Source organism: Littorina saxatilis, linkage group LG9 (genome assembly GCF_037325665.1).
Source record: "Littorina saxatilis isolate snail1 linkage group LG9, US_GU_Lsax_2.0, whole genome shotgun sequence".
NCBI classification, from domain to species: domain Eukaryota; kingdom Metazoa; phylum Mollusca; class Gastropoda; order Littorinimorpha; family Littorinidae; genus Littorina; species Littorina saxatilis.
Genome location: NC_090253.1, coordinates 28,047,800 through 28,073,819, shown reverse-complemented (window position 1 = coordinate 28,073,819; position 26,020 = coordinate 28,047,800). Strand labels below are relative to the sequence as shown.

At 43.3% G+C, this 26,020-nt stretch overlaps 2 protein-coding genes across 2 annotated transcripts; one reads left to right on the top strand and one right to left on the bottom strand.

Moving 5' to 3' along the window:
• Positions 1 to 757: 757 nt before the first annotated feature.
• Positions 758 to 4,197, bottom strand: LOC138975779 (large ribosomal subunit protein mL50-like). The gene is made up of 4 exons (XM_070348529.1): positions 4,040 to 4,197; positions 2,848 to 2,978; positions 1,760 to 1,895; positions 758 to 1,180 (listed from the first exon to the last, which is right to left on the bottom strand). The coding sequence occupies exons 1-4, from the start codon at positions 4,121 to 4,123 to the stop codon at positions 887 to 889; spliced, it is 645 nt and encodes a 214-aa protein (XP_070204630.1). The 5' UTR covers positions 4,124 to 4,197; the 3' UTR covers positions 758 to 886.
• Positions 4,198 to 4,300: 103 nt separating this feature from the next.
• On the top strand, positions 4,301 to 25,614 carry LOC138975776 (leucine-rich repeat and WD repeat-containing protein 1-like). Its single transcript, XM_070348524.1, has 13 exons — positions 4,301 to 4,403; positions 8,945 to 9,058; positions 10,158 to 10,278; positions 10,865 to 10,971; positions 11,936 to 12,005; positions 12,409 to 12,531; positions 14,050 to 14,122; positions 14,589 to 14,753; positions 15,110 to 15,198; positions 16,069 to 16,227; positions 16,654 to 16,760; positions 18,407 to 18,460; positions 24,591 to 25,614. The coding sequence occupies exons 2-13, from the start codon at positions 9,005 to 9,007 to the stop codon at positions 24,681 to 24,683; spliced, it is 1,215 nt and encodes a 404-aa protein (XP_070204625.1). The 5' UTR covers positions 4,301 to 4,403; positions 8,945 to 9,004; the 3' UTR covers positions 24,684 to 25,614.
• The last annotated feature ends 406 nt before the right edge of the window (positions 25,615 to 26,020 follow it).

Genomic DNA, 26,020 nt, shown 5'->3' with positions numbered 1-26,020 from the left:
AAGACGTGTCACTATCACTATCACTCGTCTCCATGTTGAATTTTGAAAGCTAACACAAAAAATCCGAACAAAATCCGTCCACAAAAATCGAAATCACATTCAAAAGTCCTGAGAAAAAACGACCGGCAGCCATGCCATGTGCATCGAAGGACTAAAGCTGTTTTCCAATGCAGGAGAGCATCGGAAGGCTGGTAACTCTTGTTTAATGACACTAGCAGAGAACGCGCGGTTCAGGATTATTGACGTCAAGCGGAACCGCGCGGTACAGGACGTTAAGAGTTAAAATAAAATTTCCGAAATCGATTTAAAAACAATTTCATCTTATTCCTTGTGGGTTCCCGATTCCAAAAACATATAGATGTGATATGTTTGGATTAAAAACACGCTCAGAAAGTTAAAAAGAATAGAGATAAAGAAAAGCGTGCTATCCTTCTCAGCACAACTACTACCCCGCTCTTCTTCGAGCGGTGGACTGACGATGCTGCGAGTATTATGCTCTTGCAGTAAAAATGCAGTGAGTTTAGTTTCATTCTGTTAGTTCGACAGCTTGACTAAATGTTGTAATTTCACCTTACGCGACTTGTTGTATTTAAATAAGACAAATAAAAAATATGAAATACAAATATGGTATGTATTGTAGTGGATGAGTAGATATGCTTGTTGAATCAGTATCCGCGATGTTTACACTCAAAAGCATGCACATGCATGAATATTTGCACACACAAACTCGCACACTTGACACATACACACACAATGCTGTAATTCATGTCTTTTTCACTATCTCATATATTGAAACAACAGACCTTTAACATTGACAAAACAGTAACAACAAAATCCACACATCACAAAGTTTGCCATTGATTGATGGGCGTCACACACCGCACAATCACTCTTCCTTCTTTCCATATTTCCTCTGATATTTCAAACTAATGACTTTTGAGGGTCTGCCAGGAAAGGCAGTCTTGCCACCATACATTGTGTCCGTCTCGGGATCGAACCTCAGAGGTTCCAACTGAATATGCAGGTTGGGAGGAAGGTCTAGCTTGGTGATGTCTTCATACGACGAGGAGTCTCGAACAGGCGCAGAGAAGAAGGCCACGGCGTCACCCACGGTGTTAATCTTGTTGAGGTCAGTGTTGGGAACGTAGTGGTCAAACTCTGACATAGCTCTAGTCAAAAACTGTAAAAAGAAATGTATAAATTAATATTCATATCAATAAAATAAAAATAAAACGGAGAAATAGACCGAGTAACAGATTAGAGTTAGAAAACTGTGAATTAAGATTGGCATGATGGCGGGTTTGCTGTGAGTAAACAAGGTAAGCACATTTCTTTGGGATCGCTGATGATGATGATTCGGTGAAAAAAAGATTAAACGCCAATATGGAAAGCATCTGCACAGCTAGCACACCTGTTGCGGATTCTTCCCCCAAGCTCAAATCAATGGACCCCCAAGAGATACAGCAAAGGACACTCATGAAAGTGAAGCTCTGTTGTTCTTAGCAATAATGGCAAGTCTTTCTCAAGCAACCTCATGATTGAAGAAGTAAATGCACAGATAACTCACCTTCTTCTGACCTCAATCAGTGTGAGGGGTGTAATTGTGTGCGTGTGTGTATGTCTGTCTGTGTGAGTTAGTGTGTGTAAAATCATATAAAACAGACAATATATATGTGTGTGTTTTATAACTAAAAAAAAGCTCACAAGTAACTCTTGTAAGTAAATTTAATTTAATAGATCGACCATTCAAAAATCAAACCTTAAATTTGATCCTGTTGTTAGCAAAGCGATAGTCCTTCCACTCGGCCACTTCTCCATACACATCAGAAGAAATCCTTTGAAAACGTTCCTCAACATCACTGGGAGGTGCATAACTGCGTACCGTCTGAAGTCCACTAGAACAAAATAAGCAACAATTTTGCTGAAGGGGACTAATGCAGGTGGTAGAATATTAGATTGGACACATGCCCTCTCAAAATGAAATACATGTACCAGTAACTCAACTTTTGTTCACACACAGAAATGAACTCTTATCATAAAAACACACAGATTTCATTGCACTAAAAATGCAAGCATACCAATAAGAGTTCGCAAGTTGGGAAATTTATGTTAGAACCCCAAATAAAAATGACGTGAAATGAAATCCTTCATCCAATAATTCAAAATAAGATACAAGGTATCACGCATGCATGAACACTTTTCCTACTGTTGATATATTCTCAAATGAGGAGTTGTAACTAGGTCTGTCAATTAATTTGACGTCACAATCCATGCATACCTTCCCTAATGGTGAGCAAATCAGCAGCGCATAACTGTTCTAAATATTGCCCTTCGTGCCTTTTTTTGTCAGCACACCTGGTGACTATCTCTTTTGTCTGCCCTATTTCGACATGTGCCTTTGCCAAGCATAGCTCTCGGTGTGACACTCAAGAATCGTCGTTCAGCCATGCAAACGACAGACCTCAATGTGTGAGAGAAAATGAAAGTTTTACGCCCTCACGGCAAAGCCATTAGGGGCATGTTACATGGGAAAACCCGGCTTTGTATGAAAATAAAAAAGCGGGGGGGGGGGGGGGACAGCTGGCTGCCGGCTGCTAGAGGAGACCTGAAATGGGCTAGGGACCGGGTTGGGTCGTCTTGGGTCAGTGCTGAAATGGTTACTTTTTTGGCTGTTGGCCGAACGGACACCCGGGCTTCATATTTTTGCATGCATGTATTCGTGTTTCCAAGGCCTCAATGTGTGAGTGCATCAGCCCCCTTTTATGTCCAGCAAGCGCACCCACATCCATAGCAACAACCCACCCCCCCCCCCCTCGCTCTTACATACAATTAAAACAAAGCACTTACACTCTTTTGCGAAGTGTTTTAGCCAGGCTCAGTGGTGAGGAAACTGTTTGCTCTTCTGGAATAACAGTTGTGACTTCTGCTTCTTGCTCTTTGTCTTTCTGTCTGCGGAAAAACGCTGTCCTGGTCCATGTCTGCAGAATGAAAAGTAAGATATTGCTGGACTTAAAACATCCAAAAGAACCCAGTTCATGAATTGGAATAAGAAGAAGAGTTTCATAGCTATGCGCGATATGGCCATGGCTGGAGAACTGACGAGTTGGTTATGGGGAATCCGGATAGGCTTGAGAACAGGTACTTTTCACAGGTTAATGATTCATACTGCATTTTGTTGAAAAATGCCGCTTTCTATCCTTGTGATTCATGCTGCTTGGTTAGCGGACGTATTCAGCAATCGCTGACAGACACGGAATGGAATCATGGTGACTTGTGTGAGCCGCTTTGTTGCGGTGATCTTCAATCTTTCATAAATCTCTTGAACACTTTGGAATAAAAAAAGAGGAGAACAAATCAAATAAAGTAGGGGTTTAGTAGGAAATATAACCCACAACAGAAGTTTATACTTGAATTTACATATTTTTAAATAGGCGAAGGCAAGGCTCTAACTCCTGAACCATGGCATATATATCGCTTACCGCTGAGCTATGAACGGTTTTCAGTTTTGGAAGGCAAAATAAGGAGAGTCTATTTTGGTGAGATACCGGTGCCTGTGGGTTGCAGAGCCTTGTGGTCTTCGTGACCGACTACTCGGTTCCCAAGCCACTCTGTTCATAGATTTACTCTGTACATACACAACCTTCATCATCTATATCATATCATATATGTAGGCTTGTAGGCTAGATAAGCCTTTTGCATGCTAATTGCTATATCGTGATTATTTGTAATAAAATAAATGGAAAATAAATCATGGGTAAATCTATTTGAATAAATAAATAAGAATTCGCACTGACAATGAAACACAAGAAGCTTACAGCTTACAATTAAACACAGATTATGCATGAATGAGTTTAACTGTGACTTGTCTGTCACCCGTGCTGTCTCAGTGTCTGCAACTGCAACAAACACTCTGTCTAACTCAAACTTCAAAGTCACTCGATAAAAAGGTTGGTTGAATGTCTATTCTTTGAAAGAACTCGACATCAACCATTTTCATGGCATAACATGTCATCTCAAAAGATTGCTTGCGTTAACCTACCTGGTTTATTGCGACTGCCCTCAAGCCAAATGTCGTTTTCGCATTCGCACTCAGGGCAAAACTTCTCACCAAGGCGGCTGCCATCTTGGGTGGTTGTAAAAAGAGGAATAAAGTGAAATGGTGGTGTGGAAAAATAAAACAATAATTATTTGTGTATACAGTAAAAAAAAATATATATAGATGTAAACGGTCATAGAGTATTTTTATTCAGTTATTTCTACTTTTAGAAAATTGCCGAGAGCAAGATAGAAAGAGAAAAAAGTTCACAAGGAAAAAAAAAGAAAAAGAAAAAAGGTCACAAGGGACGCTACTCTTAACACATGTGTCGATTTTCGCGGGAGCTCATTTCTTGCCTTTATCACAGGTAAAACTCTAAAATAACTTCAAATTATGTCATAATCAGCCCGTTTTGACCATCATCTGCCGGTGTGGTGGTATTATGTGCTCTGGTTGATTTTCTGGAGTTGTGCATGTTTCTAAATACCATGGTCCATGGGAGTAATGCTGGTAAAACAAGGTGTCTGTCACTGTCAGGCATGGGAATTCCGAATTGTCCGCGAAATCGCGGCTTTCCGCGAAAAGGAAATTACGTTTCAGCGAAAATAAAAAATTGTCCACGAAAATAAAAAATTGTCCGCGGCAAAACAAAAAACAAGTCGCGTAAGGCGAAAATACAATATTTAGTCAAGTTGCTGTCGAACTCACAGAATGAAACTGAACGCAACGCAACGAAGCAAGACCGTATACTCGTAGCATCGTCACTCCACCGCCCGTGGCAAAGGCAGTGCACGTGGAATTGACAAGAAGAGCGGGGTATTCGTTGCGCTGAGAAGGATAGCACGCTTTACTGTACCTCTCTTCGTTTTAACTTTCTGAGCGTGTTTTTAATCCAAACATATCATATTTATATATTTTTGGAATCAGGAACCGACAAGGAATAAGATGAAAGTGTTTTTAAATTGATTTCGAAAAAAAAATTTTGATAATAATTTTTATATATTTAATTTTCAGAGCTTGTTTTTAATCCGAATATAACATATTTATATGTTTTTGGAATCAGCAAATGATGGAGAATAAGATAAACGTAAATTTGGATCGTTTTATAAATTTTTATTTTTTTTTACAATTTTCAGATTTTTAATGACCAAAGTCATCAATTAATTTTTAAGCCACCAAGCTGAAATGCAATACCGAACCCCGGGCTTCGTCGAAGAGTACTTGACCAAAATTTCAACCAATTTGGTTGAAAAATGAGGGCGTGACAGTGCCGCCTCAACTTTCACGAAAAGCCGGATATGACGTCATCAAAGACATTTATCAAAAAAATGAAAAAAACGTTCGGGGATTTCATACCCAGGAACTCTCATGTCAAATTTCATAAAGATCGGTCCAGTAGTTTAGTCTGAATCGCTCTACACACACACACACACGCACGCACACACGCACATACACCACGACCCTCGTTTCGATTCCCCCTCGATGTTAAAATATTTAGTCAAAACTTGACTAAATATAAAAAGGTACATTAAATTATATGTATACTATTGTCTCTCGATCCATTATTTGCTTACACAAGAACTATCAAAATATTGGTCTAAAATGCTAAAATTCGTTTTCCTTCCGGGGGGCTTTGCCCTCCTGGTACCCCCAACGGGGCTCTGCCTGGGCTTGGCGGCCCCTGGACCTCGGCCTATTTTCAGAGTTTTTCTTATTTTGGAATTTCCATGCCTGGTCTGTAAATCTGTAAATACGTACACATGTATAGGTTACGGATGCAGGTCATGCCTCAAGCGAACACCCCAGAGTCAGAGAGCATAGTTTTAGAAATGCTTTTCAAGTTATGAAGGGCATTGAAAACATTTATTTTGTGTCAGAATGATTAGTGAATTGAAAGATGTGACGAATTTGGTCAGATATACCTATCTATAAGGCCAAAAAAAATAATAGGTGTGGTTACGGTAACATAGCCAAACAAAATAGGGTAGGTAGGTAAGCAATCACTTATTTTTTTGTTTAACTTTTTTTCTAATGTGTACAAATTAAACCTACTTGACAGGGAAATAAGTGTGCGACTCGGGCGCTTTCGCTTTCATTGCGTTTTTTGCACTCGTTTTTTTTGGGGGGGGACAAATGTAATAAAAAGTTATAGGATCGGCCCCTAAAAATAGGGTAGGTCGGGTTACCGTAACCACACCTATTTTTTTTTTAGGCCTAACTTATAACCCAAGTAACCTTCCCACATGGATCCCATGTGGGCCCCAAGTGGGATCCCACATGGTGACGTTGTGGGAAGTCCCACATGGGCGCCATGTGGGATTTGATTACGACTTCCAGTGGGAGCCCAGTGGGAAGTAAATGGACACGAGTGGGAAACGGGTGGGGCACGAGTGGGATCAGGGTGGGAAACGAGTGGGATTCACGGGTGGAAAACGAGTGGGATGCAGGTAGGAAGCGAGTGGGATGCAGGTGGGAAGCAAGTGGGATTCAGGTGGGAAACAAGTGGGGTTTAAATCGGAAACGTGTGCGACTTCTTCTTAATTCTTCTTCTTCTGACTTCCGTAGAGGACTGGGTTCTTGCGAACGTCTCAAGAGTCCTGCAAATTTAAAAATCATCAATGTATAAAGAAAAAAAAAACCAAGAACAGCTGATACACACAGATACATATTCAAGCACACACACACTAGTTTTTAATCACTCAAATTAACTTGACGCTGGATTACGCGCAGCCACGTGGGAAAGCCGTGTTGATGCGTTCATCAACCTTCGAGTTTGACAGTAATCCCACTGATCGTCTTCGCTTTGTTGAATATGAAGCCGCCATTATATCACTCGGTGTTCTTCAGATGTAATCTTTGATCCATGCACATGCAATACTCGCGCGCACGGAACGTATTCACAGTCTATTCGCGTATCAAATTTCAAACAGGCCCAACGCGGAACTGAACATGGCAGAATAATAGTCCCGCAGTGAAAACAAAAATCCTTGAAAATATTTAGTCATCACGTGAGTAAATAAACCATTCTAGAGACAATATAAGATGTTTGGTGGCTTGTTGACAGACCAGCTTTTTTGTTGGTCCAAGGGGACCATATCGTCTTTTGTTTCATCTTTATCGACCAAGGCCGAAGGCCGCGGTTGATAAATATGAGACAAAAGGCAATATGCTCCCCGAGGACCAACAACAAAATGCTGGTCTGACAACAAGCCACCAAACATCGTTTTTGTCATCATTTGGAGACAAATTTTTAGAATCCAACTCCGGGCGACAAAGCATCGTCACAGTAGCACGAGATAACACGTCAAACTTGTATGTGACGTCAAACGTAGCTTGTTGACGCTTTTCTTCCAGTCTGAAAATGTACAGAGCTGCGATCATACCTGTGAGTTCAGTAAGTGTTGAGCATATTTCTTTTCTTTTAAGTGTTTATGACTTCGTTGTGGATTTTGCGATTACAGAGATAAGTTGCAAATTGACCATGAGTCGCCGCGGTAATTATCAACATTGATTGGGTCTTTGAGAGTGAATGCTTACAATCTTTGTCCTCGGAAACACAAATCCAAAGCCGCGATGGTTCCACACATCAAACAATCAGCCTGATTGGCTTTTACTTTGACAATCCACGTTTCACCTGAAAGCTCAAACCCATTCACCACCTCGAGTTATTTTATGGGAAACATGAGATTTATTTCCCAGGTGTTTGTGAATGAAAACTCGTGAAAATGATGACAACAGTTGTTATTAACAGAACTGCAATAATTACACACATATAAAATACTTCGGTGTATTTTGAATGATAGTATTCTTCAACGTTTGCTACGATTCAAACGAGTCTAGTGTAAACAGCGTGTTGTGACGTCACCGATCTCGATGGGGCAACTTGCAGACTCGCGCAGTGTGACTCGCGCTCGCAGCGTCGGAACATTTTCCTCGCACGCTGTGTGGGAACGAAGAGGGAATTCCCACTTTTATCCCATTTCTGTCGAAGTGCAAGCTTGTTTCCCAGACTAAGGGACGGCCGAGGTCTATACCACTTTCTTCCCATAGCTTTGACTGTGGGAGTTCTGTGGGATGGGAGTGGTCCCACTCTCCCATCCTCTTCCCACTTATTCACCACTGGGAACCCAGTGGGAATTCAATATGCGGGTTACTTGGGAATACAGTAAACAGTTATTGAGTTAATCAATTATTATCAATAATTATTTAAAGGCACAGTAAGCCTCTTTACGTAGGGCTGCAGCCGCACCTAGGATGTTCTCAAGCGGTGAGTGTTTAAACGAAAGGGTGTTTGTACTGTGTGTAAAAGCCTGACCGTATCTGTGATGGTTTACAGGAGGCTTACTGTGCCTTTAACTATCAGTATCACTGTCTTTTTTTCTTCAAAAAGCAGAATTTGGTCGGGGTTCTCAGTGTGACAAGCTATTACACTGACTTGTAATCCCAATCAAATGAGAGAGTTGACTCAGTTGTATAACGTACTTTTCATAGAATGGTTGTGGCTTGATCATTGACTATGAGTATGAAATTACTAAACTATGAATATAATTGACATAATATGACATCCACCCTGGGCGGACCATGACTGTCGGATGGATATATAAGATATATACGCTTTTGATACAAATCGCCCAGGCTCTTTTTGCGCCTGGTGACTATAATATATATCTCTTTTGTCTGAATGACTTCGGCATGTGTCTTTCCCCGCCAGCCCTCCGCATGAAAGTTGAAACACAAAAACTGCCGCTCAGGTACGCAAACAACAGATCTCGATATATTATAACAAATAACATTAACAATATGGGGTCTGTGTAGGTATTATTGCTTTGTATACTATAATTGTAAATTTAATATAATTTTAAACTGAAGTTGTCAAGGTTATTATTGCTAGTTTGTCTTTGATTGCAGGTAACATAACACTAACAGTCACTCCCGGTGTAACAAAGAAGGAGCAGAAACTTAATTGCAATGAAGCCGAAGAGGAAATCTGGTGGAAATGCTGCTGATGTAATACATAGTTTGGTAAGTTTTTATTTTTTAAACATAATGGGAATCAGACCTGGGAACCCATACGATTTCGCCGTATTTTGTACGCATGATTGTTGAGAATACGCTCAGTACGGTCAGTGGGAAAAAAATACGACGAGAAAAATTCCTAGACTACTTTTCTTCACAAGCCCATCCTGAAGCCGATCCAGTATTTTGGCACATGATTACGTCACTATATTAGCCGCTGTAGAAAAAAATATAATCGGATCGTGTCAATCAATCAAAACAACCAGGCAAACGAAAGTACGGTATTTGGCAAAATCGGCTCCGAGAATAAACAAGTGAAACAAAGAAGAAAAGTGAAAAAGTTTGAAGAAAAATATCACACACACACACAATTTGTAACCAACACACACATGTAGTCCCGCCCGGAATAAGCTTTTTTTGGATGATTTACGACTTTTGCGCACATTTCGAGCAGACGAAAACACAACATGGCGGCTCTCGCTCCTCCAACTATCGCGAGACACAAAAAAACGAAATCTCGCGCGCGCGAGATCCTGATACATCCGGTGTTTTTCTGTACGCTTGTCACGACAAACGAAGGTTCGCGAATGAAAGAGAAAAGTGCCTAGTCTTGAGTAGAGAGCTAATAAAGTACCGGTAATCGCTAATCGAGCGAAATGAAAATCCGCGGCGACTTCCATTAGGTGAATGCTATTCAAGTTTAGGTAACGTTTTAGCCGCATCTTTTTATAAGCCGCAATGCGATTTTTTTTTTAAAGTCGCGGCTTGTAGTCCGTCAAATACGGTACAGTTTTTGTCAGTAAAAATTGAAAAAAGCATTTGTTTTAAATGTATAGGTAAACTTATTTAACGGTGTGACGGACGCGCATGAGGCATGTTTTAATCATGGATGTGCAAACGCTGTGTGGAGTACGCTCATTTTTTTGAAAATACACCAAGTTTGTTTGAGAATACTCAAAGTGCAAAACAGGGGTTCCCAGGTCTGGGGAATAGTCTTTTTATGCTAAACTTTCAGTCAGTTCCTATAACCTTTCACGTATAAAAATTGAAGTTGTATAGTGAATTCTATTATTTTTATAGATCTTTTCTTTTATCACATTTGTAGCCTGAGTTGCAAGACTATGACCCCAAACACTTCTTGTGCTGCCATGGGTCTTTGGATGGAGAAAAGAGAAAGAACACCAAAGTCTGGGATTGTGCCTTTGAACCCAATGTTCACAAACCAGGTATGTGTACTGTATCATGCAAGCAGTTAAATAGATTGCTGTATATATATAGTCTTTGCAGTTTGTTTTAAATTTCAAGTTATGCAGTTTAATTAGAAGCTTTGACTCTTTTTAAAATCAGTGAATTATTTTTAAGACCCCGCGTTCTTAGTTTTCATCCAATCCATAAAGTCTGTACATTTACCTTCATTATAAGACTCCCTCCAATTTTGAAGTCAGACACACACACACACACACACACACACACACACACACACACACACACACACACACCCCCCCACCCTCCCCGAAATCGGCGTATGGCTGCCTAAATGTTCGGGTCAAAACAGTCATACACGTAAAATCCCACTTATGTAAAAACACGTGTACGTGATGGTTTTAGCCCATGAATGAAGAAGATGAAGCAGAAATCAGATTTTTGTCAGTCTTTAACTAGTTTAAACTTTAAGTAAACGTCTTTAGCTGAAGAATGGAAGATACAAATTCATGCAAAGAATTAAGATCCAGAAAGGTCACAAAGATGCTTCAGACAAACCCGTACATTTATACCCTTCTAGTTCTACTGATGATGCTGAATATTTTCCAGGTGAGACAGGCACCATTCTAGCAACGTGTGGAGGAAACACTGTCTGCTTCATCGATGTCCTGACAGGGATGGTGATGAAACGCTTCAAAGACACTGATAAAGCTGAGGTGAGGCAGGTTTCATTTACTTGATTTATTATCCCCAGGAAGGTGAGGGTGTTTGTTTGTACTCCCAGGCCGAAACTTTAAGGCCAGGGGGAAAAAGTCAGACTGAGTATTTTCGATTCGCCGACTGCCCTTATTTTGTTTACTCCCACTGCCCCTGCCCCACAACTATTTTTCGAAAGCAACCCTTCAAACAGAAAAATGCAACACTGACGAAACTGGATTTTGCAGATTTTACAACTTGAAGAAAAGTTACTCTCTGTCGGGACACAGCTTGCACTGTTTCTGGCCAATAACAAGCCACATGCAACTGTATTCATTTTTTTTAAAAACCACATTAAATTCATTAAAAAATAAATAACCGACTCTACTTACTGTCCCTAATGTTTTTACTTTGTCATCAGAAACAAACCTTTTGTTGTTGTTTCTGGCCTCATGTAGCTATAGTTAAATCTCCAGCTTTTACTGTACTTACCTTAGACATCTTAACACATTGTCTGCTCCTGTTCTCCCCTAATTTCAAAACATTTCAGTTGGTTTTACTTTGAGTTCAGTCTAAGGTTTGTGAGACATAGAGGAACAAAGCATTGCCTGACCCTAAATCAGTGCCAGCAAGGTTGAAAAAAATAAAACCACCTCTTCCTGGCATGGTGTTTAAGTCTTGTTTTTGACTTGCGCTCTTCGCCTGTGTTGATTTTTATTGCCTGTAGGATGTCGGCTGATGATCTGGGTAACTTGCTATAACAGGCAACAAGCCGTTCAATAAACGCCAAAGAAGAAGAACGCCAACAACAAACAAACAATGTGTGCGTGTGTGATGTATTCATTATACATCAAGGGCACATTGTAAGTTGTCAATTCAGGTCAATACAGGTAATGCTTTCTATACAATTATTTACTGGCAGTGAACAGGTTAATTAGTTGAGTAAAACTATCATTTCCTTTCATTTGCTATCTGTCTGCTCAGAGTTTCTACACGCTTGCTTGGACAACACTGCAAGGAGATGAAAAGAAAACAAACGTGTTGGCAGCTGCAGGTAAATTAGTGTTTGTCCTACTGGATGCTAGTAGTACTACTAGTTAGCGGGGTTGTTTTATTCTGGGGATAGAAGAAGGGGACATTTCTCATGATCTATTTTCCACATGAGAGCGAAGTGTTATCTGTATGTCTTGTAAATTTGTTAGACAGCCAGAACCAACAGTCAAGTTTGTTGTCTGTAGTGTAAGTGATGTGATGTAAAAGCAACTGAATGATTGAAATGGAAAGTACAAGTAAAATTAGTGTTTTTTTATACTTAGTTTTCCTGCGAATGCTCACCTACTCTAACTCTAAAGGATTTGAATGTTATCATCGGTAACACTACCAAACGATTTATAGAGCAAAGTCAATGTAATGTTGAGTGATATGCCGTCTCATATTCTTTGACTTATTCATTTCAGGTGAAGGCTCGGCGATCAAGCTGATCTACCCTGACCAGCTGGTGTGCTACAGCACGATCAGGGGTCATCGAAAATACATCAGCTGCCTCGTCTTCCATGACAAGTCACCAAACCTTCTCTTCAGTAAGGTTAAACAAAATTGTATTATGTTAAGGATCTTCCGCTGTGCATGTTCAAGCAGATGATGTTTTGGCCAATAACAAAAACGTTGTATGTTTCTGGTCACCCGACCCTACCTAGTTTTTTCCCGCCGACCCAAGACTTTTTTATTGCATTAATTGTACAAGAAAAGAGAAAAAAAGCGTCTAAACGAAAGTAACAGACGGCAGACGACACAAGGGGGATAACCCCGCATCTCTTGTCTCATTTGTTTTGTAATGTGTTTTTCTCTTTGTATAGTAAGTCCAGTCTCTTTGCGTCACTGTATAGTTATTTTCTACCCTGACCAAAAAAAATTTTACAAAAATGAAAAATCCCTACCTACCTACCCTATATTTTGTAGCCATGTTAACAGAAACATACAACTTTTTTTTGTTTTTTTGCCTTAGCAATAGGCTGGGATGTATGTGGAGAATGCAGGAGAAATGAAGGGACTGCAAGTGGAGTAGTTTCAAGTGAACACACTTTTCGTGTATGATTAAGACTAGAGTGTGTGAACTGGGCCAGTTGTCTTTGAGTGATAATGTTATTCAGCGTGTTACAGTGGTACCTGAGATGTGAAACCCCTTGGATGAGGGAACACCTTCCAAGATAGTACACTTTCTGTTGTCCCGTTGTCTGTATTTCCATGACCGAAATATACCCGCCAATGTCATGACAGGCCACCTGCGATGTAAGGACACCTTTGGCTGGTCCTAAGGGTGTCCTTTTGTTGCTGTTACCACCGGCTGTTCAGAGGGCTTCATTTCTGCTACTCTAGCTGCAGGCTATTTTTAGCACCCATCCTTTCCTCACAGCAGAGATAACACAGCAGCTAGTAGCTCTCTCGGTGCTATGCGGGGCGGGGATATAGCTCAGTTGGTAGCGCGCTGGATTTGTATTCAGTTGGCCGCTGTCAGCGTGAGTTCGATCCCAGGTTCGGCGGAAATTTATTTCACAGAGTCAACTTTGTGTGCAGACTCTCTTCGGTGTCCAAACCTCCCCCCGTGTACACTACATTGGGTGTGCACGTTAAAGATCCCACGATTGACAAAAGGGTCTTTCCTGGCAAAATTGCTTAGGCACAGTTAATAATTGTCTACCTATACCCGTGTGACTTGGAATAATAGGCCGTGAAAGGTAAATATGCGCCGAAATGGCTGCAATCTACTGGCCGTAAAAAATTTCATCTCACACGGCATCACTGCAGAGCGCCTAGAACTGTACCCACGGAATATGCGCGATATAAGACTCATTGATTGATTGATTGATTGATATGCACTGAGAAGGTCAATCTCCCAGTATAGCGCGGAAGCAGTTAGGTATAACAGGAAAGCGAGCTTAACAGTGTGATGGCTGCAGCTGTTCGTAGCCAAACTATTCCCTCTGCTGGGCTATTTTTAACTCACACTAAAACACAAGCTAGGAACAGCCGTGCACTGTACAGTAACAGTACTACACGTGCTTTGTACTGACTTGAAATCTTAGCATGACTGTCTGCAGGTGGGTCTAAAGATGGTTTCATCATGCTGTGGAACATAGGAGCACCAGACTCTGAAGGAACAGTGAATCACAGGTAATGTAACAGCTAATTGTCTTGTCTATAAATTACAAACATGTGCATGTGTGTATACATTAAAATAGTGGAAGATCCACCCACGATCGCTAGGTCTTACTGATACCTCCTGTATATTCATGGCTTTTGCTTTTTGTTTTGTTTTGGGTTTTTTGCTTTTTAACAATTATTGTTTAACGCTCCTTGTCGCTGCCAACCTTGATGAACAGTTGCAAATCTTATTACACCGAAAGGGTTGAATATGCAGGAAAAGGCTTTCTTATGTTGCTTCTTTGTTCGAGGAGAAAAATTATGCCAGCTCTTTTGAGTTAGTTTTGTAATTATTGCTTCAAAGTTTTTGGATTTTCTGTCTGTGGGTCAGATGTCTTGCAACTGTTTCTTACAACTCCTCATATATTCTGACAGTGTTCAAGATTGACTCTTTCTTTTTAGTGACTGATCTTTGTAATGAAACTTTTTATTTCAGCCCACTGCTTAAGCTGAAGATGTCGGATTCCATAGGCGACGCTCTGTGCATGGCGTTCAACGACAGGCTGGGAACTCTGATGGCCGTGACGGAGAAGGGCTGTGTTGGCTGGTCACTTGGAAAAGTCAGTGCCTTATCTGACTCACACAAGACTCGAGTGTTGAAGTAAGTACCGTGATATCCGCTTTTTGTTGCTGAAAATGCAGTTCTTAAAAGGATTGGAGTCTTAAAATGAAGGTAACTCTACAGAGGTCGTGAACAGAAAAAATCGGAGAAAGCAGGCAGGGTCTTAAAAGGGAGATTTTTCTGTACTAGCTGACACTGTGGGGATAATTATGAATTGTATTTTCAATTGCTGGTCATCTGAATGAGCTTGCAGTCATGTCTCAATGTTCAGTTTGCCATATATAAAACAATATTCATGTACTAAGTATTCACAGTATCAAAATGGTTTGTCCGTGATGATTATGTTATAGTGCACAGATGCATATTTGATGTGTGCCTCTTTCTCTTCATTTCAGCAAGCACAACTTTTCCTTCTCTCATCCCAAGTGTGGAAGTGACGTGGAGACAGTAGACTCCTTGGTTGCTCTGGACAACGGTCTTGTTGGTAAGTAGAAACATTTTTTCGGTTTTGCCTACCTTAGTGTGCAGAGTGGATTGTCTCCCATTTCTGATGTGCAGCCACTGATCTAAAAATAATGGATAGCGCGTCACTTCTTATTGGCTATCACAACGTTGACTCCACCGTATCCGCCATTAATGATAAACAAAGGGACTACACAAGGTGTCCTTTTTGGGAGGTGTCCTCTCATCAGAGGGGCCTCACATCGCAGGTATCACTGTGTATGATAGTCAGAGGTTGTAGAGTCAGTCAGGTTTCAGGTGATTAAAACGTGCTTCTGATGATGGACACATTCTTCCTGAATACTGATTCGTGTTTTTGATTATAGTTGTACTACTTACTCCTGCTTTCATTGTTGCGCTAATCAGAACACTGCCTGCAGATCAACCCAGAAAGTTTAACACTAGCAACGAGTCGGGTCAATGGGTAGCAGACTTTTTATTTTTTTAAAGCGTTAGGAAATGTGTTTGCTGAACAAGTTTCAGAGTTATACGGTCAGACCTGTCTATAACGACTATCTAAGGCACCTTCCAAAAGTGGTCATTATGGATGAGTGGTTGTTGGCAAAATATACATATACCATATACAGTAGAAAGGGAAAAAAACCAGGGATCCTGTGAGCGGTCGTAATAGGCAGGTGGTCATTATTGAGAGGTGGTTGCCAGGGCAGGTTCCAGTGTATTAATGAAGACTCGAATAATGTGCGAATTAAGGAGCAGCGTCACTGTTGGTGGCACTAATTAATGCTTTTAGCGATTTTATCAGTCAGCCTAAAATTGTAAAAACCAACGCTGTGCAAGCGTACAGCAGGTGCCTTTTGAAATGGGTTTACCACTGTTTTTATTTTTGTCACAGCCACCAAGTGTGTGGGATCCGGGGAGATCTTGGTGTGGAGTCTGGACGACCACGTGCGATCAGCAGGGGGGTCCAAGAAAGAGATACAGGTGAAGCCACTGCTGCACCTCCAGTTTCCCGCCACCAGCGTCAAGTACATCAACATGGCATACGTCAACGGTAGGTTTGGGCATTTAGTCTGTAGATGTTTGTGTAGTTTTATGTTCTTCTTCTGCGTCCTGACCATGCTATATTTTTAATAACATTGTGTTATGGCAAAGTCAACGGTTCGTCGCAGTGGCTCTGCCGTTCCAAACAGCTTCTCGTGGGCACATATTGCAATCAGCTGCTTTTATGTTCATTTTGTTTGACCTTTATTGGTGTCAGGTGGGGACTATTTCACAAGCTAACCAGGGTTATTTGTGGTGCTGTTTAAGCAAAATGTTAAAGTTGTTATCGCCATTAAAAACATTGGCACAAATGCACATTAGCTTTTGAGAAAGTAAAAAGATAATGGCCACAGAGAGATCATGCTTCTGATATCATTGGTGCAATTTTGCCGCTGGGATTTAATTTCTAATTTTTTTCTGTCCATGCTTTTCCAAGGTGTGCTTGGTGTTGGTGACGATGAGGGAAATATTCACCTGTACGATCTTGGTGAAGCTGTCAAGACTTCAGCCACTTCCTCAGTCTCTCTGCTCCCCGCTTCAAGGGTAAGTGTTGCATCTGCGAAGTAGTAGAAGTAGTGGTAGGAACTGGCAGACCTGTTTACCCTTACGATTTTGGCGTAATTTATTACGATTTTCTGAAAAAAATACGCCATTCCGCTATCCGTGTCAAGACTACGATTTTCATAAATAAAAAAAATGTAAAAAAAAAAAAAAAAATTTTTTTGTTTTTTTTTGTTTTTGTTTTTTATCTATTCACATGTTTGGCATTGTTTTTTTCAATGGCAAAATGGGGTGAAAAAGCACAGGACTGACCAGAGATCATGTCTGTCTGATGAGACGCTGGAGAGCCTTATTCTAGTGGTGAAGTCTCGCCCTCATTCATTCGGCAAGCGCAAGTACAGTAGAGAAGCGCTTGACACACTGAAAAAGGCCTACTACGAGTAAAAGAAAAAGAATCAGTGATGCATGTGCTTTTGATGTGATCTTCTTTGAAATTATGATGACTACAAAAACTGACTGATGTGTGAATGATGGATATATGTGCATGATTGCGTTTCGCAGACACAGTTGTCATGTGCGTTGTAATTGGCGACGAATGCTGGATGATTACTATTTTTGTGCCAGGATTACTATTTTTGGGGCTGAGCATTACTCCAAAACACTTATGGGGGTAAACAGGTCTGAACTGGAGTGATTTCCATAAGCCTTGCGGCTATTTTAGCGTCCCATCTCATCAAATTTGTTATTGGTCAATCATATTAACATGCTCAGAATCGTTTACTCAAAATCAATTATCGTACAAATAAAGTGACTCGGAGTATTCGCTAGATTTCATTTTCCTCTGCAACTTATTTCGGTACTGCATCACCCTTTGCAGACTGTTCTGAAATAACTCTGTCTGGCTTTGATTTGCAACGGAAGAGTTGTGCCACTTGTCTGGGTTTGATTTGCAACGGAAGAGTTGTGCCACTTTAAGAAAGTGCGCCACTGATGAGTCCAAGTAAACGATCATGGTATTTAAGTGAATAATGAGCTCCAGTGTGTAATATAAGCAGTGTCAGCTGGATTTACTACCCCCTTTTTTGTTTGTTTTTTGTTGAAAATATGCTTAGCAGAGTTCGCAGATCGCTGCCATGGGCACGATTGGTACTTGCCTTCACTGCTCAGTGACCATGCCTCACTGTTTCAAAGAGTCATAACTCTTCAACAGCCTATAAAACTCCAACAGAGTTATATCTGATGATTTTACAAGTGTGATGCAATACTGAAATAAGTTGTTCATCGATTGAATTCATAAGCGATTGACAGCATGTCTGCCCTTTTGTTTTGATACTGTATGCAAAAATATCTGAGATTCCATTTGTCCTTAAGATTTCATGTGTGTGTAATGTGTGAAATTGTGTGTTGTGTAAACCATATAGCTGTCAAATGTTGTTCTGGTTAGCAAAGGATCTTTACTGCAAGGTTATGCGGCTGCTTGTATGCTTTGTCAAAAGTATGTTACAGTTGTGTGTAGTAGATATTTGGCAAGAAAGGGTGTTTGATTTTTCTTTGTTTGGTCGGTTGGTTGTTTTTAAATTTATTTTTTTATTTTAGTTAGTAAAGAATACACACAAAGAGGTAAGGAATAAATACAAATCTGCATGTATGTGTGTCAATTGTCATCTATTTTGTTTTTTCTGTCTTAGGTGATAGAATGGCCTGCAGTAGAAAATCTCACTCAAGAGGAGGCGAAAGCAACAGTAGGTGGTTGTTCCATGTGTATGTGTGTGTGTTTGTGCATGTGTCTGTGTGTGTGAGAGATAGTGTGCATGTGTGTGCATGCACGGTTGTATGTGTATATGTGCATTTATTCTTTTGTTTATGTAAGTCTAAATTCATTTGTATATGTCGTTTTGTCTTTTTGGTTTGTGTGTGTGTGTTTTCATTGTTTTAAATGTAAGTCTCTGTCAACGTGTATGTGTCATTAAATTACATATCTTACCCAACTCACATATAGCAATTAACCCATAGTTCAGTGCTGATACCGCTGTACGCGTCCCCTTAGCAACAAGGAAGACGCCTCTAAAAAAGAGTGACCGAGACCCGTAAGGGTATCTAGGCCAGCCCGTAAGGGAGGCTGCCTTCCATATGCGCGCGCATATGCCGCCATCTTGTCATTCTACTCTCAGCGCTCAGTGGAGCTGGTCGCTTTTGGTACGCTCCGGCTGTGTTTCAGCCTACTTGCTTGGTCTTCCAGACCTGGTTTGTGTTCCCCTTGGTGTCTTCTTGTCTCCGGACTTCGCATTTGCTGTTGAGGTGAGATCTTTCCAATTTTTTACCTGAATTTTGGCGACATTGTTGGCTTATTTTCGGACTTACAAAATTTTCTCTAAATTTGTTTGTGAGTTGTTTTCGTCATGGCCGACAATGCGGACGGGAAGAGGTCAACACCTAAACATGTAGCTGCTTCGCCCTCTCCCGTTAGGAAAAGTTCTAGAAGATCTAAATCGCACGGCGATACGCCCGTGTCTCTTTCGGGTTCGGAATCCAAAAAATGTAGTGATGTTGTTGTTGACTTGCCCGGAGTTTCCGGTTCGTCGGCTAAACCTACGGAGAAGCCCGTGCTCGTGGTTAAGCATGTTGTAGGGGATGTCTCGCCTGTAGTTTCTGGGCTTGCATCTGTGGATGTTGCCTCTTTGCTTTTGACTTTAAGCTCACAGGTTTCGGCTTTAGCGGCTGAAGTTTCGTCAACAAAGGCGGAGCTACGTGCGCTTCCGGCAGGTGTCGGGGGTGCGTCGTCGCTAGCCAGTGTTCGTTTGCCTCCCTCTGCGACTGTTACGAGGGCGGACGTGCATGCGTCTCAGGATGGGATCTCTCAGTTTCTGGCGCCTGATGGGTCTCCGGCCGGTGTCCGGTCTTCCTCACAAGGTATGTGGACTACACGAGTAGCTGGGTTTTCCAGCGAAAGTGTAGAGCGTTGTCTTGAGAAAGTAGCCTCTGGTGAAAGCCCAGGTGAAAGCTCTGAACCACTTGCTGACATCGGCCGCTTAGTCGGTTCGTCAGTGGGTGCAAGGGGCCCTGACAAGCGAACAGATGTTCCTATGCTTCCCGCCTCGTCAGTAGACTGGGGCCAGGTTGAAAGGCATCTGCTTCCGCCCAGGGGGCAGGAAGTTGGTGGTAGTATGGCTGGTTCCGGACTTGACTCTGTTAGTCAGTACGGTGACCAGCCTCCGGAGTGCACGGAAGGGCACGAAGGCTACCTGGATGACGGTGCCGCCTCTCAGGCTGAAGGTGCTGGATTCTTTTTGCCACGACGGCTGCCAGATGCGGTGTCTTTGGCAGCTGGAGTGGCTTCGAAATATCTCGAGGAGGAGGTGGCGGTGAACAAATCTCAGTTCATCCATCCTCCTTCTGCTTTGGGGGATTTCAGGAGTGCTAAGGAACCGAAAAGTTCGTTCCGATTCCGGGAGTCCCCCTCTGTGGCGGTCGAGATGTCGAAGGTTTTTTCGAACAATCGGGCTATGTCCGCTGCCTTTCCGCTGTTGTCACAGCATGGTGAGGCTCCGGAGGTGGTGGGCCCTTGGTTGGCTAAAGCGGGACAACATGTTCCTAGTTCTGCGCTCTCAAAGAGCTCTAAACTGGTGGTTCATCCTGTCACGTTACTTGACTCTTTCGCTTTGCCTAAATCAGTTCTACCGGTGACTCCGGAACTGCTTTCTTTGCGGGAGGATGGGTATAGCAGGGATAGAGTAGTCCCTTACACGGAGTCTGCTCTTCTTGCTTTGGAGGAGACGGGTAGATCTCTGCTCGAGTTGTCTTCCGTCTCTAGTTCTCTGCAACGCTCTTTGTCTAGGTCTATTGCTTCATCTTTAGACCCGTTTGAGTTCCGTTACGACGCCTCCCCGGAGGATGTGACAACTCTGTTGGCGACGCTTGCCAGGGTCTCTCAGGAACAATTGAGCGTGTCAGCCAGGCTTTACGCGCATGCTGTGCATTCCCGCAGATCTGCCTTTTTGGCGGGTTCAAAGATCCGAGACAGGGGTACCATTGACAAACTTAAGGTATCTCCTTTTACGGAAGGTTCGCTGCTGGGTGCTTCCTCTTTGGACGCTTTGCAGAAGGAAACCCAGGACGCTAGAGATCTGGCTATTGCGAGGATTGCTCACCACGGCTTTCAAAAGGCTCAGAGCAAGCCTACCTCTCAGAATAAGGCTCAGCCTTCTTCATCTGGGGGGGACAAGATGCAAAGTCAGTCGACCTCTTTTCGGGGTAGGGGGCGAGGCGCGCCTTACCAGAAGAGAGGCTCCTTTGGGGGTTCTCGGGGGTCGGGGCACAAGCCTCACCCCCAATGAGGGTCTCCCGAGCCACTATTCCCAGTAACCCCCGCCTTGGTGGCGGCGGGTGGCCCCTCCAGGGTCTTGGCCGCCTGGACACGCCTGGTGTCCAGCCGGTGGATTTTGGGAATAGTGCGTTCGGGATTCCGTCTCCTCTGGGCAGAGGGGAAGGCACCTCTGTCCAGGATACCTCCGCCTTTCAGATACCCTGTAGACCCGGAAGCCAAGTCAGCCGTTCATGCGGAAGTGGCTTCCCTACTCTTGAAGGGTGCGATCGAGGAAGTTCGAGATCGAGAGTCCCTCGGCTTTTACGGCAGGCTGTTCGTGGTGCCCAAAGCCTCAGGGGCATGGAGGCCGGTTTTGGACCTGTCCACCCTGAACAAATACCTGCGGGTAGTCAAGTTTGTCATGGAGACTCCTCTCTCTGTAAGGGAAGCTCTGCGTCCGGGAGATTGGGCCACGTCGGTGGATCTCACCGACGCATATTTCCATGTGCTCATGCATGTTCAAGACAGGAAATGGCTGCGCTTTCTGTGGGGCGAGAAAGTGTTTCAATTTCGGGCACTCCCCTTCGGACTTTCCCTTGCCCCCTGGATCTTCACGCTGGTCGTTCGCCAGCTCTGCTCCCTTGTCAGACAAGAGGGGGTGCGCCTACGGGCTTATTTAGACGACTGGTTGAATCTGCATCAGGATCAGTACATGTGCAGAACTCATACTGCGAGGGTCCTCAGCCTGGCGGCTCAGCTGGGCTTTACAGCCAATCTAGGGAAGTCAGAGTTAGAACCATCCCAACGCTTCACTTACCTGGGCATGGATTTCAATACTCAGGAGTGGTTAGTCCGCCCCTCTCAAAAGAGGGTGGACAAGCTACAGAACTTGGTTCGCTTGTTGAACGGAAAGAATGTGTCCACGGCCCGGGAGTTGTCCTCCCTCCTGGGGCAAATGGAATCGATGGCTCCCCTTGTGCCTCTAGGCAGGGTCCACAAGAGGCCGTTTCAGGCGGCTTTGCGGAGGCAGTGGGACCAAGCCTCTCAGGGCTGGAATGTTCGCATAGAACTGGGGAGTTGGTTCAGCAACACTACAAGTGTTTGGCTGCTCCCCTGGGTCTCTCAGGGTGTTCCGATCGCTCCTCCGGCGCCGGAGAACATTCTAGTTACAGATGCGTCCATGACGGGCTGGGGTGCTCATCTGGCCGATCAGACAGCCTCCGGTCTGTGGGATCTCTCCCTAGCTCCTCAGCACATAAACGTGCTGGAGCTGGAGGCTGTGTCTCTGGGTTTACGGTCCTTCCTGCCGCTTCTGAGGGACAGTCATGTCCAAGTCCACACGGACAATACGACTGTGGCCGCTTACATAAATCGGCAGGGGGGCACACACTCGCAGAAGCTGTCGGAGAGCGCTTGCCGTCTGTTGGTTTGGTGCAGCACGCACAACATACTTCTCTCAGCGAGGTACCTGAAGGGCACGCTCAATGTGTTGGCGGATGCCCTCAGTCGGGGGGACAAGGTTCTGCATTCAGAATGGACCCTCTCCCACCAGGCGTTGGACCGTCTTTGGGTTCAAGTAGACAAGCCTTGCATAGATCTGTTTGCAACGAGATTCTCGACCAGGCTCCCCCTTTTCGTCTCACCGTTCCCGGACCCTCTGGCGTGGGCGGTGAACGCGATGGATCTGGATTGGACAAATCTGCCGGCTTACGCTTTCCCTCCGTTTTGCCTTCTAGGGAAGGTGTTAAGAAAAGTGGATCTGGAAAGACCAGCTCTGGTGCTGGTGGCTCCTCTTTGGCCCAGCCAGCACTGGTATCCAGACCTTCTGCGGCTGGCAGTGCGCCCACCCATTCCTCTAGGCGTTCAAAGGGGCGACCTGTTACAGCCCCGGTCAGGGGTCCCGCACGAGAATCCGCAAGCGTTGCAGCTTCACGGCTGGATTCTGTCAGAGTCGCTCTGCGTCGTGCCGGGGCCTCGGCCACAACTCTGAAACTGGTACAGAAGGCACACAGAGACTCAACTAGCTCCGTGTACTCTTCTCATTGGGCTGCATGGGCGAAGTGGTGCTCTGAGAATGAGGTTCAACATCTTTCTCCAAGATCCATGGAGGTAGCCAACCACCTCTCTTGGTTGGCTAGTAGGGGAGTCTCTCCTTCTTCACTGCGAGTTAGAAGGTCTGCGATTTCTTCCACTCTTAGACAGCTCGGTCGCAAGATCACTCTTGACGGTGTCATTTCAAGCGTGCTTAAGGGAGCTGCCCTTGACGCGGCTCTCTCAAGATCACAGCTCCCTGCCTGGGATCTGTTTGTGGTTCTCCGTTTCCTTGCGTCGGAGGACTTTGAGCCTCTCCGGTTGGCTAGTTTAGCTAATTTGACGAGAAAAACTTTGTTTTTGGTCTTGCTTGCCACAGCTAGGAGGGGTAGCGAGGTACACACTCTTTCTGGTCTGGCTAAAGATATTTCCCTGGAGAGGGATGGCTCCTACTCTTTGAAATTTACGTCTAATTTTCTCGCTAAAAATCAAAAGCCCGGTCAGGCTTCGCCTTGCATTTGTATTCCCCCCTTGAGCGATATACTCGCTCCTGGAGACCCCGATCTGTCAAATTGTCCTGTCAGGGCGTTAAGCAGCTACCTGTCTAGGTCTTCGCCGATTCGCTCGGAAACTCAGAGATTATTGTTTATATCCCTCAACACGGTGCGGGCGAAGGATATCTCGAAGGTCACCTTGACTAAATGGGTGTCACTGACCATTAAGCAAGCATACGGATGGTGGCAACGCCAGTCAGGCGAGGTCAGGGCGGTGCTTCCGCTTACGTCAGCCAGGACTCACGAAGCGAGGGCTTGGGCGTCTTCTGTGGCCGTGCTTTGCTCAGGGCGCCTATCAGAGGTCCTGGCGGCGGCTTATTGGAAATCTGAGGACGTGTTCATCAATTTTTATTTGAGAGACATTGCGGCAAGGCGGCAAGATGGCAGTGCGGCTTTGCCGGCTCTCGTGGCTGCAGGGCAGGTCCTGCGGTCTTAAGTTGGTAAGTACCCTCCTCCTATAGTAGCAATCTGCTATATGTGAGTTGGGTAAGATATGTAATTTAATTAAAAATTTTAGTAATAAATTTTCATTTGATTAATATACTTACCCAACTCACATCGTTTATTCCCTCCCGCCTCCCCGCTGTGGGGGGTATGGGGGTCTAAAAAAGTAGTGAGTTGGGCTTCGTGTAGAATGACATGATGGCGGCATATGCGCGCGCATATGGAAGGCAGCCTCCCTTACGGGCTGGCCTAGATACCCTTACGGGTCTCGGTCACTTTTTTAGAGGCGTCTTCCTTGTTGCTAAGGGGACGCGTACAGCGGTATCAGCACTGAACTATGGGTTAATTGCTATATGTGAGTTGGGTAAGTATATTAATCAAATGAAAATTTATTACTAAAATTTTTAATTTTTGCCTTTGTGGTTGTGTTTGTGTCTGCATGTGTGTTTCCCTCTGCCTGTCAGCCTCAAATTACAAGAAGCCAATTATGTAGAGAAGGCTTTGCAATCTAACTGCTCCAAACGTCATTTGTGGTTGCAGGTTGTGATGAACACAGTGGCCTTGACTTCTGACCTTACCATCGTGGCGGGAGGGACCGACAACAACCTTGTCTGCGTCTGGCAGCAGACGTGAAACTAACAAATACAATGGGAGTGTGTTTGTGAGGCGTATGCTTGTTTGTGGGTTTCACTTTGGAGAGACAGGTCTGAATGGAAGCCAATCATGAATTTTGCAATTGAATTAGTATACCATTTTATTCAAGAGGATCATTTTACATCTTTTCTTTTATGATTTTATATCCTTTCTTTTTAAAATGTATCGTTTTTATGACTTTTTTGATGATGAAGCGTTATGCAGTAGTACCACTGATGAAGGGGCGCCATTGGGGCCAGCTGAAAGTGTCCCTACATTGAAGGTGGCCTTTCATGACAGGGATATTTGGCTTCGTGTTAATAGTCTTAGGGGCAAAGTGGCCTTTATTAGTTGGTATACTCTCATCAGAAAAGCCTGACATTTTCATGTACCATTGTATGAAATGTTGATTAAAACATGGGGTCTGTCTTTTCACTCCTAAACCAGTCAGCCAAAAAGGTTTTATTTTCAGCTGTTGCATGACCTGTACTCATTTTATTTGCCTTTGATGTGAAAGTGGGATTTTGATTTTCTTTTGTATCAATATTCTGTTTAGATAACCGCTTTTAGAATTGAAAGTCTTCTTTTTGTTTCTAATGTAAAGCCAGATTTAATTTTTACCATGCAGGAAGTGTGCATGCAGATAGTGTTGCACCATACCTGCATACTAGACATTTTAAAAAGCTGCTTTGGTTGGGTTTAGAGCTGGAAGGAATGCGTTTTGCAACATATTTCAAAGTCTTGGTGTTACCACCAGAAATTTTGTGTGTGTGTTTTGCGCAACTGCGTACATGAGTAAGGAAGTTCAGTATATGTATATGTATTGTGTGAGAGTCCATGAGAGTCAAAATTGTGACATTGTCAGAGAGTTGTGAATTGTATTTCACAAAATGTTCTGGTGGGAGAATTCAATACAGGAATTCAAATTCAAGAGGAGTGGAGTTTGTTTTCTAATACAAAGTTAAAAAACAAAGGATTACTGTACTCGCCGATACAAAGACGACACAAGACGATAACGAATTTTCGCTTCTGGAAGCTTCATCAGGAAAAACAAGAACACAAAAGACAACAAAAAGCAGACGAAATGAAGCTTCCAGAAGCGAAAATTCGTTATCGTCTTGTGTCGTCTTTGTATCGGTGAGTACAGTAATCCTTTGTTTTTTAACTTTGTTCATCTTACCACAGTCACTTCGTTGTTTAGATTTCTAATACAGTGTTCTATGGTAAGAAAGATAAATGTGTGGAATTGAGACTTAAGCAGTTGTATGTGTGTTTATGCGATTGTTATGTGGCAGAGCAGTAAGACTGAGCAGCATTTTGTGTGTGTGTGTGTGTGT